The sequence below is a fragment of the Hermetia illucens genome, chromosome 3 (genome assembly GCF_905115235.1).
Source record: "Hermetia illucens chromosome 3, iHerIll2.2.curated.20191125, whole genome shotgun sequence".
Lineage (NCBI taxonomy): Eukaryota > Metazoa > Arthropoda > Insecta > Diptera > Stratiomyidae > Hermetia > Hermetia illucens.
The window spans coordinates 117,000,894-117,021,789 of NC_051851.1; the positions used below are offsets into that span (position 1 = coordinate 117,000,894).

Below are 20,896 nucleotides of genomic sequence, written 5' to 3' on the forward strand. Positions count from 1 at the left end.
AAGATTGATCTGAACATGATGGGAAATAACGCAAAGGTGGCTTGATGCACAGCGTATCAGCTTTCAGCAACGGTGGCTTGATACACTGTACCTGGCGACTGCATCCATATCAGGCTTTCGACTAAGCGAAATGGCGCAACCGATCAAAACGAGTCGACCAGGGTTCTGAACGGGACAAAGGCTGAATAAGAACAAGGGCAGGATTGAAAACTTTAAAGAGAAATTTTAAGAGAATATGGGTAAATGAAATTTATAATCTCGTCAGGTCTGATTGATTTTTTGCTGTTTAGGTTGTGAGTTGTGAAAAACTTGTTTAACTGGGGGGGGAAATCGTCACTTATGGGAGTATTTAGGGAGGATTTTTCTGAGTGTTATTTCACCAATCGCAGTTAAAGCTAGATCGTTACAAGGGTAGTAGGGCGAGTCTTAAAAGGATCCGCAAGACCTTTCGTTTTTCTAGCGTCACTACAGACAGGTTCCTTGTTCTTAGCAAGAACGAAGCTTTGGGATCTGTGTTTATCCGTCAGTCTGTTTATGTTCTGAAACATATTAGGGCGGGTTTTATGTCTGATAATTTCCGCGTTAATTCGTTGTTGTGGAAATTCGCCATCATTTCCTGGATAATAGTACTCAATCAATTAATTCAGGAAAGCAATGGTTTGTATTCTGTATTGGCTTTATTTCCATAATTGCGGCAGATGCGTTTGAGGTTCCTCCCACATACTTTTTTAAAAATTTTACTCTTAACATGATAAGCATGTTCATCGTTAATAGGATAAATAGCTAAAATTATAGCTTCATCGATTTCGCGTTGCGGGTTATGATTTGTTTTTAGTTCAGCTAATGCTCTAAGGTTGATTTAAATATTCCCCAGTCTGGGTGACTGAAGAATCTGATTGTTGGTAAGACCCCCTTTTGTATTTATTGGTGAGCGAAAAAGATCGTTGATCCATTTAAGCAGGATTTCTCTATTTTTATTGTCTGCCTTGTTACCCTAGAAGATATAGTTTGAGCCGCCAAAAAGAAGGAGGTATTTTGATTGTAACCGGAGATTGCCCAAAAATTCTAAATTATGACACAGTTGTTGAGTGTTAGAGTTAGATGTGATGTAGATGGATACTATCACGATCCGTCTACCATCGGTTGCTTCAACCATTCATGCCGCTGTGGAAGAATCTGGTAGGTTCTCGACGGTGACCTCCACAAGAAGATACTCATTTTGGACTAGGACGGCAGCCTGGAATTATTATCGTTCCGGACAATGTTATATCTGGTGAAATTCACGTTATGCGTATTTTTATGAAATCATGCACTCCGAGTTAAATGTGACAATACTTTATAAGTTAAGGATAGGTTTAATTCCAACGAATTGTCGCTGCTCATTTCTTTCCCGTCTACAGACGAAGTTAAACTAGTCTTCTTGTTGCTTCTCATTGACGACCTCTTCTCCGCTCCAGGTGCCCCCTTTGATTCACTCGTCGGCTCCTGCCGCCATGGACGGGATGACGAAATTACTTTGCATTTCTGCTGCAGTGTGATGTTCCTCGTTAACAGCGGGGAATATTGCCGTCAGCATAGATTGCAGGAATTTCACGGACAAGTTCGTCTATCGTTTTTGTCAGGAGCTCAATTTGAATGCACTGACTTTCATTTTGCCGTAGCACACCATCGTACTTACATAATTAGCATTTCGGTGTCCTTACTGGATTTCGCGGAGGTTTGTTGCGGAGAATGGAAGTCATAGTTTTCTTTGTCGTCCATCCGACCGCTTCTGAAATGTTCATATTTTGGATGTCGCACTCTCTTGATTCGTTGGTGGTTGATATCTATGTTAAAAAGCACGTAATAGTTCTTATAAGAAAAGAAAAATTTACTACGGAAATTGATCGACATAGAGTGTAAAAAAGTTTGTTGACGAGTCGTGATGTCCAGCGATAGTCTGGCGGCATTAGCTGTCTGTCTATCACTGCAGATTTATTCGGAAACGGCTAAGGATATTGACACGAAATTCGGTGAGAACGTGTGGTCTGTGAATCCATTTCCATACAGCAAGAAGCACCATTTTGTGTTAAGTTGTGTGGCGTTCCATACATGCGGGAGGGCGGTGTAAATTTTTTTTTTGCAGAATATGGTCATTTGAAGTATCAAAAGAAAGGGCGCAATTGGTATTTTTTGACACTGATCTTATTTCTGCGTTAAATATAGGGGAGTAAGTACAGTATAGCAAGTCTCGTTCAATTGAAAAATCTGAAAAAAAAATCGCGGATATTGCTATATTTACGAAATTTAGCCGAAAACCCTCTTAAGTTCATACTAAAAGTATAAGCACCGTTATAAGTAATAATATAATACACAATTTTGGAAAGTTTGAAGGAAATTCAACTATATTAACAAAGTTATTGAAAGTCAAAATTTTATATTTCACCTGAATCACACTATAAGGCGTGTATGACGTCATAATCATATAAAGTGACGTGCAGTCTGAGGAAATTAATGGTTATTATCAGAGAGACAAATGACGACGCAAAATGAGAACTTGGTTCAATAAGGTTACGTTTTGTCACCGATACTTTTTCTTCTCGTTATCGGTAACGTTTTTCATGCTGTCTTGTCTAGAGGAGCTGGAGGAGGAGCTGCACTGATGGTATGTGTGTGCTCTCTCGTCTAGCTATGTATCAAAAAGACAATAACAAGACAAGAAGACTAAACGAAGTAGATTAACCCCCAACGAATTGTTCGAAATTTTATGATAGGGAAATATTTCTGTTTCTAATTGTATTAATGGGCAGAATATTGTACCGTTGAAATGGCAGCAACAGCGACCTCCAATCAACATGTCTACGAGTACCTGGTCTGCACACAGCTCTTTGTTCGACATTGCGTCAGGCGAGATTAAGACCAAAGATGTGGTCGAGACAGTTGTTGACGAAAGCTAGCAGATTTCCACTGTTCCTGCTCTCATCCCATTTAACCTCACAGGAAGAACATTAGCACGGAATGACCTCAGCTTGATGTTGAGATATCTGTATTTCTAAATTTTGGACAAAGATGCGAAGGGAAATTCAGCGCTATTACATAGATATACGAAATATAAATTGACCAACGCCTCATCGTGGATAGGGAATCGAGCGTTAACATAACATAACAGACTTGCGACTACTTCTGCCTCCGAGACCACTTCCCTTTTGGAGCTAAGTTTTTTAGATTTACCGCGATACTGGGGTCAAGTTCATTATTTTCGCTGCTCAAGCGCATCAATAAGAGCTTTTACTCGACTTTACACGTCGATTTGCTTCCATGCTTTAGTAGTCAGGTAGATCTTATTGTGCTTTAAGGACGTAAGCACTAATTTGACTTGCGCTAGGGAAAAAGGCCTTTTCGATGACTGCCCCATGCTCTCCATTCTTGTGAGAAGATGTGGTCGTACTGTGAAAGCGAAGGGCGATGTTAGCGCCTCTCTTATTGCGCATATCCAGGAGGCAACTTCTAAATCTATTGCTGATCGCGTTTTAGTCGATCCGTTTAGATATACGTTGTTGATCAGTTGAATCTTAACTGACCTTATGACAGACCCCGTGCTCGAATAGAGTGTCGCTAGTGGCGAGGCGGTGGAAGTTACAGAAAGTCATAAACTTCTCATCCTTCTTATTACCGTCCAAAAGACCGTGTTTCCCAATCACATGTTCACGCAAGGTGTTGTCAGACCCCGCCTTCGCATCACCCATCATGATTACAACGTCACTTTTACGAAGTCTCTCCTGAACCATATTGTGTTGCTCATAGAAAGACTCCTTCTCCTCGGCATTAGAGGTCTCCGTTAGTGCATAAAGTACAATACGGAGATGTTCCTTATTATGGACCAGATGTTCTTCATTCTGGCTGATACCTATTCTCAGAAGAAGAAAGTTCGGTGCGCATAGCGGATGCGGTAAGCATTAATCCGACATCGGATTCACATTTACTTCCGCTAGGCTTACTAAAGTACAATAGCACAGTGCCAGGGAAGGGAGAGGAACGCTTCCCAAAGTCCCACCATATTAGATCCAGCATATCCAGTCTGTACAGCTGAAATTTCAACTGAAGCTGGATGATCGTGTAAGTGTAAGCGTTCGAAGATATCAGAATCCAATTCTAAATCGATCGATCGAGTGGGCTTAAGGGGAACTTTCAGTAAATTTCCAAGATATACAATAGAATGCTGATAATTCGTATAGTCAAGGGATTGATGATTTGGTACGAAATATCGGGATTAACAATTATCGGGAGGGCAAAATAAAGAAAATTAATTCTGAGGGCCGGCAAATTTGTACGAACTGGCTTGAAATACGAATAATCGATGTAAGTATAATAAATTATCTGACCGCACAATTGTTGGATTACTTGAGCGTGAGCCTCTAGATCTCGTTGCCCTGGGTTCGAATCCAGGTCTTCATGGATGTAGTCTTGCAGATCGTTAAGTATGATAATAATGAAACTGAAGCACAGCCTCATTTAAAATAAAATAGAAAAAAATAGCACTATGAAGGAAGAGCCATAGAGGGGTGAAAAAGGGTCTTATAAGTCATATTAAATTAATCGGTGGATATATATCATATATCAATCAATGTTTTAATTTTTTCTTTTTTTTTACAGCCGAATCACAAAGGATGCTTTCTTCTTGAATATGTCTGCGAGCAGTTAGACATTGCCGAAAAGGATTATTTTGGTCTTCGATATGTTGATAGCACTAAGCAAAGAGTAAGTATATCATTCATGAAGTTGTGATAAATCCTCCATTTTGGTTATCTTAAATGTCTAAAAACACAGGAAAAACTAGATATTATATGAAAAAGTCTTTATTCATTGTATTTTTTCCGATGGAACGATCCTACCTAGTCAAAAATAAATATAAAGAGGCTCTAGTGGTGGTGGCCCGCGGGAGAGTTTGTCGAGAACTCCCTGGAAGCTTGTATGCAAGGTTTATTGAATCACCTTACATACATCAGTGGCAATGCACCCAGAAATGAGAGAGTCCAACGACTTTAACGAACCACACATTCTACACTGGTCGTTCACCACATCCTCTTCAATTATGATCTTATTATAAGCTCGGGTGGTGACCATGTTGTCCTGAATGGCACACAAAAGTATTATAACTCCGTCTCAGCAGAAACTTGTTCAAAGATCTGTTCGACAAATAGCTGCCAAAGGCAATTCAGGTGTTTGCTGTAAATTGCCTTCAACTTCCATTCGTTGATCCGCTCCTGGTGTGATTTCAATCAAGATCAATTCTTGAAGTTAAGTGGGGTTAGCACACAGTCTTCCTTACAAACAGCCACTTGCAAGCAGCTCACCTGCTCTTCACTATAAAAATAAGCGCCTAGGTGATGCTGTTATGCCGCCACGCCACGCCCCTGCCTGCGATATTATGAGACAGGTTCATCAACTCCATGGCAGTGTTTGGATGATCCAATCGAAATTTGGACATAGTAGTCCATATCCGCCGCTGGACGTTTTCCAGATCGGTTTTCGTCAATGCAGGGATTGCGAGCATATTTAATGCGCTTACTTTATTCTTCCCCGAGAGATGCGATTTCAGTAATAGCTTTATACTCGCAGGGATTCAGGCAGTAAAGCACCCTTAAGATCACCAACTCGAGTATGGGTTCCTTGCAGAATTCCTAGGTATTTGTAGAAGTCTGTCTCGGTTATAGCTTCGATGTGGTAATTACCAATGCTATGTCAGGTATGTGATTCGTGATGACCTTTGCGAATGGTTTGGATCCGACATTTGTCTAATCCAAATTCCATCGGAATATCACGGATAAATATGTCTACTATTCGCAACAGACTTCTAAGGTGGTCATCAGTACCAGCATTTAGCTTGTAGACCATGCCCTTTAGTATCACTCAGTAGCCAGTAGTTCAGAGCCATACAAAATCAGAGGTGTTGGTACCCCAAATGAATTCACTGATAAGGTGGTACGCCACCCTTACATGACTGTTGCCAAAAACTTTATTATTTTGGGATCAATACGACGTAAACGTACGACATCGATTATCCAGCCGTGCGCGACGCTGTCAAAAGCCCTTGGCGTAATCGATATAGTAACTAAAGAGGTTTCTTTGGCCTCTAGCTGCTTGTACTACAACCGAGTCGATAATGAGTCCTACAACTACCGAGTCGATTATGTCCTACAGCTACCGAGTCAATAATGACAGAATGTTGTTGGTATTGAGGTCCGACTCTTTCACTAATAATGGACGCTCTGAATTTGTAGAGTGTTGGTAAACAAATTTTCGAGGTCCAAATCAGCGTACAGCCATTCAGAGTGATCGATTCCTCTCCCCTTCAAAACCAGGCTTTCGGATCGACTATTGTAGCGTTGTTACTAATCGATTTTTTCCAATGAAAAGAAATATTATCAGCGGTAAATTAACTCACTGAAATGTCTGGGGATGCTGCTTGAATGTCATATTTAGAAGAAGACCAAATGAAAACTAACAAATTTACCATCGTGGAAAGTCCTGTTGGGTCGGCTTTCCATTTCCAGTTTTCTAAAACATAGGACGCAACCACCAAATTCTTATGATTGTATGCTGTGCTTACGCAGAGACTGATGCGTGCTGACGTAGGTATTGATCACTATCTGATAACAGAAAAAAACGAAAAGCTATTCCGCTCGAACCTTTCAACATGCAAGTGTCGCAAGAGGAGCTTGGAGACTGCGAAAGCTCCAGTGCAAGAAATTGGCATAGATTGCATCTATCCATCGATGTTAATCGAGGATATATGTGTATATTGCTTTAAAACAGAGTTGGTGAAAATCTCCGGTTTCAATTGGTCTTAGGATGCTAAACAAGTAGCTATCGTCCCTACCTCAATTAATTTGCTTATGCAAAGGCAAGAAAATAACCAACGGCTGAAGAAAAAATTAGCAAAATCAGCTGTTTTTTTACACAATTTAAAAGTCAGAAGTTGCAAAATTTTAAGTTTCAACTTGGTTGTGATAATGACGATAGCCACACGTGTATAGAGTATGTAGTCAAAATTTCATCATCATCATCAACGGCGCAACAACCGGTATCCGGTCTAGGCCTGCCTTAATAAGAAACTCCAGACATCCCGGTTTTGCGCCGAGGTCCACCAATTCGATATCCCTAAAAGCTGTCTCGCATCCTGACCTACACCATCGCTCCATCTTAGGCATGGTCTGCCTCGTCTTCTTTTTCTACCATAGATATTGCCCTTATAGACTTTCCGGGTGGGATCATCCTCATCCACACGGATTAAGTGACCCGCCCACCGTAACCTATTGAGTCGGATTTTATCCACAACCGGACGGTCATGGTATCGCTCATAGATTTGGTCATTATGTAGGCTACGGAATCGTCAATCTTATTAATTTCCGCGGGATACCGAATTCTCTCATGGCCGTGTACAGTTTTACCCTGGCTATGTTATCATAGGCGGCTTTAAAGTCGATAAATAGATGGTGCAACTGTTGTCCATATTCCAACAGTTTTTCCATCGCTTGCCGTAGAGAGAAAATCTGATCTGTTGCTGATTTGTCTGGAGTGAAGCCTCTTTGGTATGGGCCAATGATGTTCTGAGCGTATGGGGCTATCCGACCTACCAAGATAGCGGAGAATATCTTATAGACGGTACTCAGCAACGTGATACCTCTACAATTGTTGCACTGTGTGATATCTCCCTTTTTTTGTATGAGACAGAGAATGCCTCTTTGCCAATCGTCAGGCATTGATTCGCTGTCCCATACCTTGAGCACAAGTCGATGAACCACTTGGTGTAATTGGTCACCTCCATATTTAACCAATTCGATTGTAATTCCATCGGCTCCTGGCGACTTATGATTTTTTAGCCGATGAATCGCACGGACTGTTTCTCCTAAACTTGGTGGAGGCAGTATTTGTCCGTTGTTTTCAGTTTGCGGGATCTCCAACTCGCCGATGTTCTGGTTGTTCAGTAGCTCATCAACGTACTCAAACCATCGCACCAATATGCCCATTCTATCGGAAATCAGATTTCCCTCTTTGTCTCGGAAAGATGAGCATCGGGGTGTATAACGCTTTATCCTGCTGATTTGTCGGTAAAACTTTCGCGCCTGGTGCGATTGCTCCCTGTACTTTTCTAGTTCACAGACTTGTTGGTTCTCCCAGGCTTCCTTTTCCGTCTGTGAAGTTGCTTCTCTGCTCGATGGAGTTCGTGATATGTCTCTGCGCGTGCCCGAGTTCTTTGAGAATGCAACATTACTCGGTATGCGGAATTCCTCCGTTCCGTTGCTAGCTTACTTTCATCGTCAAATCAGCCGCCTCCTTTTGCGGCTGGGGCTAAATATGTTTGTGGCCGTATCGATGATAACGTTCTTCAGGTGGTTGTGAAGATCATTTGTTGATGCTTCATCTCCAGGTCCTCTGTTGACTGCGGTTATTGCGGCATCCATTTTACCTTATAGGTGTCGCGGAGGGCTGTGTTGTGGATGGCTTCAGTGTTAACTCTCTGTTATTCGAGCTCGGAGCACCATGCCAACGAGATAGTGATCCGAGTCTATATTGGCCTCCCTATATATTCTGACATTCATCAAGGCTGAGAGGTGGCGGCGTTCGATCAATGCGTGGTCAATTTAGTTGAAAGTGCAAAATTTTAAGTTTCAACTTGGTTGTGATAAGGACGATAGCCACACGTGTATAGAGTATGTAGTTAAAATTTCAAACGCCGATAATTGTGAAATTTGGAGGTATGATGTTTTCTAAAATTATCAAGAATACGAACCATTTTTCGGATATTTCTTTCCTACAGCTACAATATTTGATTTAGCTCCTTTTCACTTGCATTCTGGTTAATATTCTTAGAAAATTAGTTGTGAAATTAAATCTCTTTTGGGTTCAGATAAAAATTGGAGCCGGTACGTCCTACAGTTGGAGAACTCTACGATCTTAATCGGACTAATTCCCTGTTACTTTATTTTTCACTTAAATTATTCAAAAAAATTCTTAAAGGTGATTCGAAATGTGTGTATAATGTCCAGATTTGATTGAATTCCAAGTAATTCTTCAAATTAAGAAAAAAAATCTAGAAAAATAACGTGAAAATAAACCTTCTACCTTGGTTCTGTTGCGTTAATGACAAGAACGGTACTTTACTTACCAACAGTTGAGCCGCAACGGATAGGTGGCGAGAATACTTCGAGCAGATTTCAACTGAAGAATTTGCTCATCCTCCACTTCCACAATCATTGCCGACATTTAGACCAGTTCCACCTGTCACCTGGTGCTGGTGCTCAGAGGTGGCGGCGAGGAAGATGGGGCGGCAACCCTATCGGTCAAACCAAAACCAAGTGGTCGAGGAGAACCTCCATAGTGGTGGCACCGGGAGACGCTGTAATCACTTTGGTTTGCCGGCCGTGATTCAGTAGGCGAATGCTCCAAAGACCTAATCAGGGCGATCAGACCTGAGTCTGCACGAGGACGCATCTGAAGTGGCAAATTGGTCACGAAACCTTACCAGGGGTATACTGGTACCATGAGAACCGGGGTAGCCTCTGGACTCATATACTTCGGGAGATTTCCTGCCGTATATGAGTACAGCTCGGTTGTTTGCGGTTGGCCCCCTAGTGGGAGTTTCATGGTGGTTGTAGCTATGCTCAAACGAGAAGAGACCTTCGGGCCTCGACGTGGTGTTGCGTTTCAACACAGGTGCCGTACTCCTTAGTTCGGTAGAGATTTAAGTAGGTCTTGCATCCACCAGTATGAATGCTAAGCCATGCACTTGGTATAGACTGGTATCGTTGTTGCTTGTCTCAGCGGGGCTCTGATTGTGGTCACAAAATCAATCCGTGTCTTAAGAAGACCGTGGGATTAAGTCGCAAGACAGGTGCTCACGTTAAACCTTCAAGGACTTAACTGTACTTCCTTACTGAAAAAATCAGACATTGCGAAAATTGCCAAATTTGTTTTTTGTCATTTAGAAAGTGCAAGCGTAACTATATAACTAATGATGACATTGACATGGAGTTTGGCACTTACTATAAGCAACATATGTCACTAACAGTAGTACCAACATGCGCGAATCGGCCACCTCGCGAAATTTTAATTAAATTTTTCGACACAGAGGTAGACCTGCTATTCCCGATTCTTCCCAGCTACACAAACTATCACATTTTAACCATTCTTTTCAATTTCCCCCTTTCAACGGTTTATTTTTTACCCAGTGACTCTTCAATATGTTTCTATAAATTTGTCCAGTTTTCCCTGAAATTAATTAAGTTCAATTCTATATTATGTTCGCAGCACTGGTTGGATTTGGCCAAGTCAATAATAAAACAAATGAAAGGTACGTGTTATGGTTTTTATTAACCAAATTGTGGAGTAACAATTTTGCAATTTCAGATGTCGATCCCATTTTATTTTCATTTCGTGTAAAATTTTATCCAGCCGATCCGTTTCGATTGGCTGGAAATGGAAGGCTTATGTTGTATCAACAGTTGAAAAGGGATTTGAGGCATGGAAGGTTGTATTGTTCGACAGGAGAAGCTGCAGCCCTGGGAGCATTGATTGTTCAAGGTGAGATATTCAGATTAGTTGTTGAAAAATAAAACCAAAATAAACTGTCACGTTTGAGTGAATAACGCACGTTAGTAGTTGATAATCATTTCACGAGTCGCTTCATTCGGATCACTGGCATCTTTATAAACGCGAGAGGACCAGCTTTTCTTGCGGCTACTTCTAGGGATTCGCACTGTAATATCGCTGTCCAAACAAAGCAGAGACCTATGGGTTACTTCGGACGAATTGGCAGCATCCTCTTCTGTAGCGAGTTCGGAAAATTCGAATTTCAAGATCCAGTGAAAACCTTCGATTGGTAATTTTGCTACAGCTGTCAGGTCGAGCGATGCATTTACAGTGGAGTAGGTGTTTTCGAGCAAAGGACATTGGAAGCGCGGCTCGAATGATTCAGCCCAAGTGGACCAAGGCGATAACTTGTCTATGAATTTGCTGCACATTGTTGCGACAGTGAGGGTATCGTAGTTGACACAGTAAGACATATCCATGTTGCACCGGGTTATTTTCGTTTTCAATTCAATTGGACGCGTGATGTTTTCCTTTACAACAATCGCGCCGGACATGATGACTTTGTTAGAGATGGGCCGATTGGGGACGATGCATTTGAATAATACAAGGAAGTCCATCTCACTTCGACATGGAGAGAAACGTTCCACTTTGAAGTCCTTGAGATTCTGGGAAGAGAATTCGATAGAATTATTTTGTATGTGATGAGATTTGATTTTAGAACTAAAGTGGAATTCAATGAAGATCGATTCTACCGCTTACTATCATTAAATATTTTTTCTTGAACCCTAATGTTATTTGAAATATTTTTCATAATTCGGTTACATGGTGATTGGGCGATAAATTCAAATTTTGAAGCTGAATTGAATAGTTTTACTTGTAATTCCAATGGTCATCGAATAGTTATGTAAGATGCAAAAACAAAGCAGAATTAACTTACAACACTAGGGGATGCAGTTAAGCTGGCTCCAATGAACAATGCGACTAATGTTGTAAAAAAAATCATTTCTACTGGAAAGTACATCACTCTTCGGCTGACTATAGTCACCTAACCCCGTAAAATATCAGAAAGTCTTTAGAACAGAGTCATTAAGCGCCCGGGGGTGTCTAATTGCCGCTTTTAATTTGGGTCACGGATCATTACCTTTAAAAGAGTTTTATTATTATATGTATGCTCCCAGCCGTCTATTTGGATTTCTGTCGACTCATTATATGAATATGAAGCAAAGGTCACATTTTTATGAAGTGTAAAATTCGAAATTTTGAATATGATTAACGTATTGTTTTGGTTTGTTTATACTTCATCAAAAATGGTCAAACATGTTAATTCGGAGAATTATCAAAATGCAGATGAATTTATCAAAATGCTAACCAATAGAATGATAAACTCGAAACTATTTTCTTTCCAAATCTAGAGGAACTGGGTGACTTTGATCCTGAAATTCACACTGGCGAATATGTTTCATCGCTGCGTCTGGCACTTCGTCAAACTGACGCCCTTGAGAAAAAAGTCATAGAACTACACAAGAAACGAGAACCTGGTCAGGAACCTTCTGTTGCTATGGACGAATTCATGGGGATCGCACGCGGATTAGAAACTTATGGAGTTGATCCTCATCCTGTGAAAGATCATCGTGGAACACAGCTGTACTTAGGGATAAATTATTCGGGTATAAGTACATTTGTGTCGGGGAAAAGAGCACAACATTTTCGGTGGCCAGAAGTGCATAAGTTAAATTATGAGGGAAAAATGTTTATAGCCCATTTGAGCTATACGGATGCGAGTCGCGAACCGGTAAGATACTTTGAACTTTCACTTGTTTGTATTATGATTATGAAAGCCAAAAAATCTTTTTTTTTTCAGAAAAAGCACACGATTGGCTTTAAGTGTCCTACAGGCGCAGCATGTAGATATGTTTGGAGATGTGCGATAGAGCAAATGTTATTTTTTACGTAAGTATATCGATTTTGCTTTATCGTATAGATTTGTATGTTTTGTGTTATTATAGGTTTATTATGGATTGTAGATTTGTTGTTCTTATATATGTGTGATATTAGAGTTCCATCGCAATCACGACTATTTTTTTTTGATTCGCCATCGTTTATTACATAGTAAATTGAGTAAGCACACGGTACGAAGGTTTTGTGTGAAACAAAACCTTATTAAAATGGATTTAATTGCCATGAAATTTAGTGAGAAGTTGTGATCTGTGAATCCCTTTATATACAGCAAGCGGCAACTTTTTGTGTGGAGTTTGAGGGAGGCTCCCCATACTTTGGAGAAGAAGGATGTACATTTTTTTTCCACAGAATTTAGACATTTTAGTTCTTCTTTTCTAGCTTCAGTTAGTTGTTTGCACATCAGTGTGAATTACTCGAGACAGACATGTGTATGTATGTATATGTATATACCCGAAGCGGCCAGCTTCTGGTATCCCATTGTTTACCATGTTGAGAGACTGGTTTAAAAAAAAAAGAAAAAGGGAATCCCGGGGGGAGGGGGCTTATGCTCCTGATGAAAACTTTGGTTGTAACGTTTAGATGTCATAACAGTATATTTGGATTTGACTCCTAATCCCATAGTGAGCAGGAAGGGTGATGTGGTGATGTGGGTGATGTGATTCTCGTTATTATTCAACCTTTCATAAGCCGAGCTGCCTCGTCTTGATCATGGCGTGTTACGTTACTGGTCCAACGCAACATTTTCGTCTGCTGTCATGGGTCACTCGGGTAACACTGATAGCTCTCTTTGTTTTCCGATTGGCATTCTTATCAAATTGGCCAGCGTTTTATCATCGAGAAACTTATGGTAGAGGCGTTAGTTTCTACGGACCTTCATTTGGACATCGTCATTCAAATGACTTGTATCTGGGCTTGGTGTCCCGGGGGGTTACATAGGCCGTTTTGTGGATCGGGACTCAACTTGATTTATTGATTGATTTCGATGTATAGAAATTGATTATATTATATTGATTTCGATGTATAGACCAATCCCTCATTAGCGCGAATTTCATGAATATATAATTAAAGACGCCTGTCTCGTAATTACATCGATCGCAGATTACGTCGTTAATCCCCGTGTTACGTTGCTAATCCCATAGAACATCTTCGTCTCCATTACCGCGAGACGCCGTTCATTGTCTTCTATAGTCGGCCAACACGCAGAAACGTAGAGGGTTACAGCGCAGATACACTGCGGTAAATTTTAGATTTGAGACTTTCGAACTTACGGAACTGGTGAACTGGTTAAACACTATTTTTCTTTGTAGTGTATAGAACAGAGTGCTTGTAGCAGTCATGGATTGAAGGAGGGTGTTCTGGTACATACTATGCACGAACTGAAGAGTAGAGGGTTCAATGCGGCCACATTTGAGGAGTCGTCTATAAAGGTGTGGTAAGAAAACATTGACGGGGATAATCGAGTGCTCATATTAATTGAAAGGTTATTGTAATGTGTGAACGCGAAAACATTACATTTGTATGTTTGCCCCCTTGCAGTCATTAGATGTCACTTTTTTTGTCTTGAGGAAAATACTACTTCTTACAAGCAGGGGCATCCACCGTATACTTCGCTGTTAGCTGTCATAATAGAAAACATTCAAGCCAACCTCAAATCAGGATTTTGGAAGGGCGGAATCATTCCAGTGTATAGAAGCCAAGTTTTATCAAGGCTACAAAATGCGACAGGAATGAGGGCGAAGGTATATAAGTTTCTCGTCGAATTAGTGGTTCACTACTATATTATTTGCAAAAATGCAGAAGACCTGAAACTGACACCAAAATCAGTAGGAAAAAGCTCGATGACCCACCGAACAGATCTGTTACTGTTGAAGACGGTTGTCGTGATGAATAAATAGCTGACCAGCCAGCCGATACAACTTCCACTTCTGTCAGTATAAGTTCAGCTCCCACGTCCCCAAGAAAGCGCAAGATGACTGCTGAGCCTGAAGAAGCAAGCATGCAACATGGTGAAGAAGAGTAACATCTTTAAATCATAAGTAGCAACTTTGTTTTCACCAAACTACCTGAAAAAAGTTCGTGAAGTACTGTGTAGCAAAATTTATATATGTGTATAACAATGGAGATGTAGAAGTTTTTTTATTCACGCAGATCATTTGGAAGCAATTGTTCTATTTTCCAAATCTCTCAGATAAGGCCAATATTCCACTTTCTGGCATTGTGTTGAAGTTGTAAATGCCTACACACGAAAGAGGACCTTCATTAAGGAAGACATACAGAAATTTTTTACGAGTTAATTAATTTATTTGTTTGATGAATGATTTACTGTTCTGTTTTGAATTTTTTTTTGATTTTCTTGTTTGTTTCAATGTTTCTGTTCATTTACGGCATTCCGTTGTTCAATAAAAGATGATTGAAAAGAAATGTGGTCTTATTCACGCCTAAGCAAGGTGACCAGCCAAAGAAATATTTGAAGGCGTTTTCATATGAAAAGCATAATTGGGCAATGTCACCCCTTTTAACAAGTTGACTCACCCAGTTTTCCATTATTAGGAATTTGTGTAAAACAAAACCTTGTTAAAATCGATTCACTGTCTGTCTGTCACGTGCATTTTTCTCCAAAACGACTACACTGATTCAAATAATACGTTATGGACATATGGGAACATCCCACGCATACAGTGGAATTTAAAGGGGAGGGGGAGGTCCCCATACATGCAAAGAGGGAATGTACATTTTTTCCACGTACCTATATGAGGTTAATACCTCGTCTCGATAAGTACTTCCACAATCAGATTTTAGTTTAGATGTAGATTGTGTCAAAGGGGCCGAGACAGAAAGCAAAGTCTTTAACTGATTTACAAGAATTGTTTATTTCACGTTTTTAAACCCGGAACATATTGTGGTCCATATCGGTCGGCGTCTCGAACTCGACTCCCTGCTACCCATCGTTGTGGTCGCGATTGCTCGTTTGTGACAGTTCGGCCACTCCTGACAAATCGGACTCCTGGCCGGGCACGTTCCCCGGGTCTTCTTCGTTGTCGCTCCCATCGGTATCGTTGTCGAGGAAAGGTGCAGCTGTGCACCACGGTTTAAGATGTTCGGCGTGGAACACCGAATTAAAGCGCCTTTGTCGACGTTGGAGACCTTCGATATCTTCAACGACGTATCGGTCGAACCTTAAGACTTTCGAAATTCCATACGGCCCTCGATATCGCGGCTCCAGCTTTCGAGAAAACCCCGTCGAAGGAGCAACGTTGGTAATCACGACCAGATCACCCTCCTGATATTGAGAAAGCTTCTTGCGCTGCCTATCGAATCGCTGCTTCCATTTTGCCTGCTCGGCTTCAATCGCTTTAGTTGCCCTTTCCCGTCGGATATCGATACTTTCTTGTGAATCGTTCGCTTCATCTTGGATGGCTTGTACGAGACGGTTATGAACAACGTCCCGCAATCGAAAATCGAATATGAGATCGTTCGGACTATATTTGGTCGTTGCATTTGTATTGCTGTTCAAAGTCCACTGGATGTCGCGGATAGCTGTGTCCCAATCTGAATCGCTTACACAGCTGGCTCGAAGACATTTGCAAAACGTTTGATTAATTCTTTCAATTGAGCCGTTGGCTCGAGGTGTTCGAACAGCTGTTTGAATGTGTTGGATCCCGTTTAATTTACAGTATTTGGTAAAGTTGTGAGAAGTGAAAGCCGTGCCTCGATCGGTGACGACAATAGCTGGTAGCCCAAAATACGAAGTCAATTCATTCAACGCTCGTATTACTGGCTGGGTGTTTACGCTACGGACAGCTTTTAAGACTGTAAATTTAGTAAAAGGATCGATGATTCCCAGGATATATTGATTTCCTCGTGACGTCTTCGGCAGTGGTCCTACATGATCCAGGTACAATCGCATGAAGGGAATAGGTTTCACAGTGTCGATGTATAGCTGCCCTTCGGCCTTCCCTGTCACCGTCTTATTGTACACGCATTCCATGCATGCTGATATATATGATTTGACATATTTTCTCATTTTCGGGAACCAAAAATCTTTCCTCAATCGATCTAAAGTTTTCTCCGCAGCAAAGTGTCCCATGTCATCGTCTACTCTCCATCGCATTGCCATCGGTACAACGAATCTCAACTGATCGTCAACTTTGCGGTACAAACGGTTGTTTTTGTAAACGTATTCGCGTCGAATCTGTGTCGCTTGTTCAGGGCTCATTCCTTGAAGAACTTTGACAATATTTGCTAACTTCATATCCTGCAGCTGGATGGTCGTCAAGAAATCGTGTTCATCGAGTTCCACCTTAAGGACGAGGTCGGCGACTGTCTTGGTTGGGTTTGGAGGCTCTACGGGTGCTCTGCTCAGAGCGTCTACATGTCGCATGCGGTCAGCACTTCGATGGATGTATTCACAATCGAATTCCTGAAGACGTAGCCACCATCTAGCAATGTGAGGATGTAACGGCGTTTTATTTTTCGTAGATGTTATTGCAGCACAATCAGTAATGACACGAAACCTCTTTCCGATCAAAAACATTCTGAACCGTTCCAGTGTCGACTATGGCTAGAACCTCTAGCTCATGACTGTGATATTTCGCTTCGGTCTCCGAGCACTTCCGACTGAAGTACATGACAGGTTTTAACCCGTTGTCGCTCTCTTGAAGTAACACTCAAGCAATTCCATTCGAACTCGCGTCCGTGTGGACTTCGTGCTGTCGCTTGACGTCGTAGATCTCTAAAATCGGTGGATGATAAAGAGCTCTTCGTAAGGTATCGAATGCTTCCTGTTCAAGAAATGTCAATGTAAATGGTTCCGCATCCTTCGTTTTCAGCAATCGAGTTAACGGTAAAGCTATCTGAGCATATCCTTGAACGAATCGTCGAAAGAAACTAGTTAGTCCAAGAAACCGTCGAACCTCGGTTCGATTACTAGGTGTTGGGAATTTCTGGATTGCATCGGTTTTCACTTCACCGGGTAGAAGACCTTCCTTAGTGATTCGATGTCCCAAAGAGGATACTTCGGTCGCTAAAAATGTACATTTCTTTATATTTAATGTCATACCGATTTCCGCTAATATTCCTAAGAACTCATCCAACGCTTCCAAGCCTTCTTTGATATTTTTGCTCGGTATGATGATTTCGTCAACATAAGATACTACTCGTCGTTTCATTCTCGATGTGATTTTTCGGATTTCTCTTTGGAATTTGAATGGAGCGTTGGTCAATCCAAATGGAGCTACGTTGAATTCATATTGGCCTATATGAGTGGCGAAAGCCGTATACTTTTTCGATGATTCGGCAATCGGGATTTGGTAATATCCTGAAATGAAATCCAGCGTAGTAAAGAAGGAATTTCCGGCCAATTGTGCCACTTGCTCTTCCACACTGGGAACTGGGAATGGTTCCTTCACTGTAATCGCGTTTAATGCTCGATAATCGATACAAAGTCGGTCTGTACCATCTGATTTCGCGACCAGTATGACCGGAGATGAATATTCCGACTCGCTCGGTCGAATTATTCCAGCTTTCAGTAGCTCGTCGATCATTTCTTCCACTTTCAATCACTTCGGGAACGGAACCTTGTAAGGTTGTAACACGGATTTCCATTTCGGTGGAATTTGAACGACCGATCGTTGATAAATTAGTAGAAAAACACTTATGCCATTTTTCCAATACTTCAAACAGTTATTCTTTATCGATTGATGATATTGGTCCGGTTCGTATGTTCTCGAACTCCGATTTCATTTTAAATTCACGACCGCGAATTGTGCAGCACCTACCTTCTTGCAGTAGAATATCGGTTCTAATGAGTATCGGCTTATCCATCTGCTTGTCGTCCACGATATACAAAACTCCCTCCAGTGTCACGTCGTCAATTCTGATTGTTGCAATTATTTTCTTATTGCAAAGGTATACAGCTCCACCGAACCCTTTAAGTTGTTGTGCTGGCTCGAATTGTTTAATCTGTCCAATTCGTTGAGCCTCAGACTGTCTAATCAAAGAACAGCTACTTGCTGAGTCCACAATACACTCAAATTCATCGTCGCCTATTTCCACTGTCTTCGTTAGCAATTTGTTGTCTGTGTGTTGTGCTATACGATTTATTGTCTCTCGGCGGTTGGCTTCTGTTCGCGCGACTGTCGGGCAGTCATTCTGCGCATGGCCAGTTCTATTGCATTTCACGCATCGTGGTCTTCGTTGCGGCTTCGGACAGTTCAACGACAAATGCCCTCTTTCGAAACAATTGTAACATAGCCTCGAGTTTTGATTTGCAGCATTCCGCAGCGGCGGCGATCGGAGTATATTCGTTCGTTCACCCCGAACGCTATTGGAACTATCGTTCGTTCCCGGATCGTTCGCTACAAATCGTCGTATGGCCACTAGCATTTCGCTTGGCGTGTTGAAATGCATCGTGGCTATGGCAGTTTGTAATGGTTTCATACAAAGCCCTCGTCGTATGTAATACACGATCGTTTCGTCGTCAAGCTTCGCCCGTCGTCCCATTGCGCAGACGCGGAAAAAATATTCTTCGGTTGTTTCGTTGTGTGCGCGACGGCTGCTATCGAGCCGCTGTCGCATATCTTCTGTCGTAAATCGACTGCGGAAATCTGCAATTAGCGCTTTGGAGAATTCTTCCCATGTTGCAAACGTCGTTTGCAATCCGTCAATCCATCGTTTAGCCGGGCCTTTCAACTTAGCCGCAAACAGAACGAGGTATTCCTCCCAGTGATATACCTGAGCCAATTTTTCAATTCGGTCGATGAATTGTTCGGCTGATGGGGACACATCGTCGAGCGGGTCAAATGTTGGTAGAATCCCGATAACATCTCGTGGTTGAAATACGTATTCCGCGGTCGGTTGACGAGTTGACGTCATCGTCTCGTTGCGCCGTCGTAGTGTCGGCTCGATATCGCCGAAAGCCGTTGAATGAGTCGGTGCGGTAATATTGAATGGTGTGCGTTGATGATGGGCTTCGGCAATAGCATCGTCGTCCTGGGGTAGGACAGCTGATGGAACGGGTGGAACAGGTGGTACGGGTGGTACACCGACTTGGCCATTTTTAATGGCCGCCATTATTGACGCCACATTTTCCACCAAAGCGGAAACCGTCTGTCGAAGGTCGTCGTCATTGTCCTCGATTTCGTTGTCGGACAATTCGATTTCATCGCTACCTTCACTGTCGATCAACCGCTTCACTAAATCCGGTTGCCGCCCGGCCGATCTCAACTCCCGGTCGCGCAGCAACTTCCGTAATACCGGGCATGTTAAATCTGCGATTGCGAATTTTTGTCGCGGCATTTTGCATTCACCGAAACCGAAAAGGAAGATCCCACTTCTGATCTGTCAAAGGGGCCGAGACAGAAAGCAAAGTCTTTAACTGATTTACAAGAATTGTTTATTTCACGTTTTTAAACCCGGAACATATTGTGGTCCATATCGGTCGGCGTCTCGAACTCGACTCCCTGCTACCCATCGTTGTAGTCGCGATTGCTCGTTTGTGACAATTGTAAAATGAATGAGTGATGGGTAAAAATGTGCAGGATTCATTTTCGGAAACTACCTAACCTACCTTCACTGCCAAGCACTTCAAGTTCCTCACATAGGGAAATACAAAACCATTTATATCTCAAACATCCAGCTTCCGGTTTCCCGACTTTTTAAAAATAATATCAAGTGAGTCAATGAAATGCACTAGTGATCTCAATTTTTTTTTTGCTTTCACCCAAACCATAACATTTTCATTATTCCATTATTCTTGCAGTAAATACAAATAAACTATGTACAAATGGAACCATAGCGTACCCAAATATTCTTACATAAAAAATCCACAAAACTTTTCGTATCTGCAGCCCTGAGCTTAAATTTACTGTGCATTCACCGCAAATTTCTTCTTTTTCCTCTCCTTTGAATATGTATATCGCACAAGTAGCTTAGTTTCAAATGTGCTTCCTCCTTTTGTTTAGTGACATATTTTATCATGTTTTACTTTTAGTGTAGTAAGAACCAAGAGTCGTGAAATATTAATGATATGACCAGAATGAGTTGTCATTAGCGTTATTTAATAAGATAAAAATTTGAAGAATAATTCTGTTTGTTTCCTCCTCAGGCTTCCAAATAGTCAAAATGCTTCAGTTGTGTCCGGCGGAGGTTTCTTTTCATGGGGCACAAAATTCAGATACAGTGGCAGAACAGAACGTGAAATCCTAACAGAAAGTCTGAACGCACTGCGTGAACAACAGCTGGCCAACTCAACGTCGCCCAGCAAAAGGAAAGCTAGCAGCGTTCCAGCCACACCGTCCAGTCCGCAAGGCGATCTAGCACAAATCCGTAAACTATTACGTAACTCATATATTTCAGGTTATCAATA

The 20,896-nt window shown here is 41.6% G+C and overlaps 1 protein-coding gene across 1 annotated transcript in view; it reads left to right on the top strand.

The window, feature by feature from the left end:
- The window catches only part of LOC119652937 (FERM domain-containing protein 5), a 38,057-nt gene that overhangs the window by 15,146 nt on the left and 2,015 nt on the right, over positions 1 to 20,896 (top strand). Inside the window, exons 2-7 of the mRNA XM_038057326.1 lie at positions 4,633 to 4,737; positions 10,291 to 10,333; positions 10,390 to 10,563; positions 11,985 to 12,364; positions 12,434 to 12,522; positions 20,636 to 20,856. Of these exons, the coding sequence (XP_037913254.1) occupies positions 4,633 to 4,737; positions 10,291 to 10,333; positions 10,390 to 10,563; positions 11,985 to 12,364; positions 12,434 to 12,522; positions 20,636 to 20,856 (1,012 nt within the window). The remainder of the gene's footprint in view (positions 1 to 4,632; positions 4,738 to 10,290; positions 10,334 to 10,389; positions 10,564 to 11,984; positions 12,365 to 12,433; positions 12,523 to 20,635; positions 20,857 to 20,896) is intronic.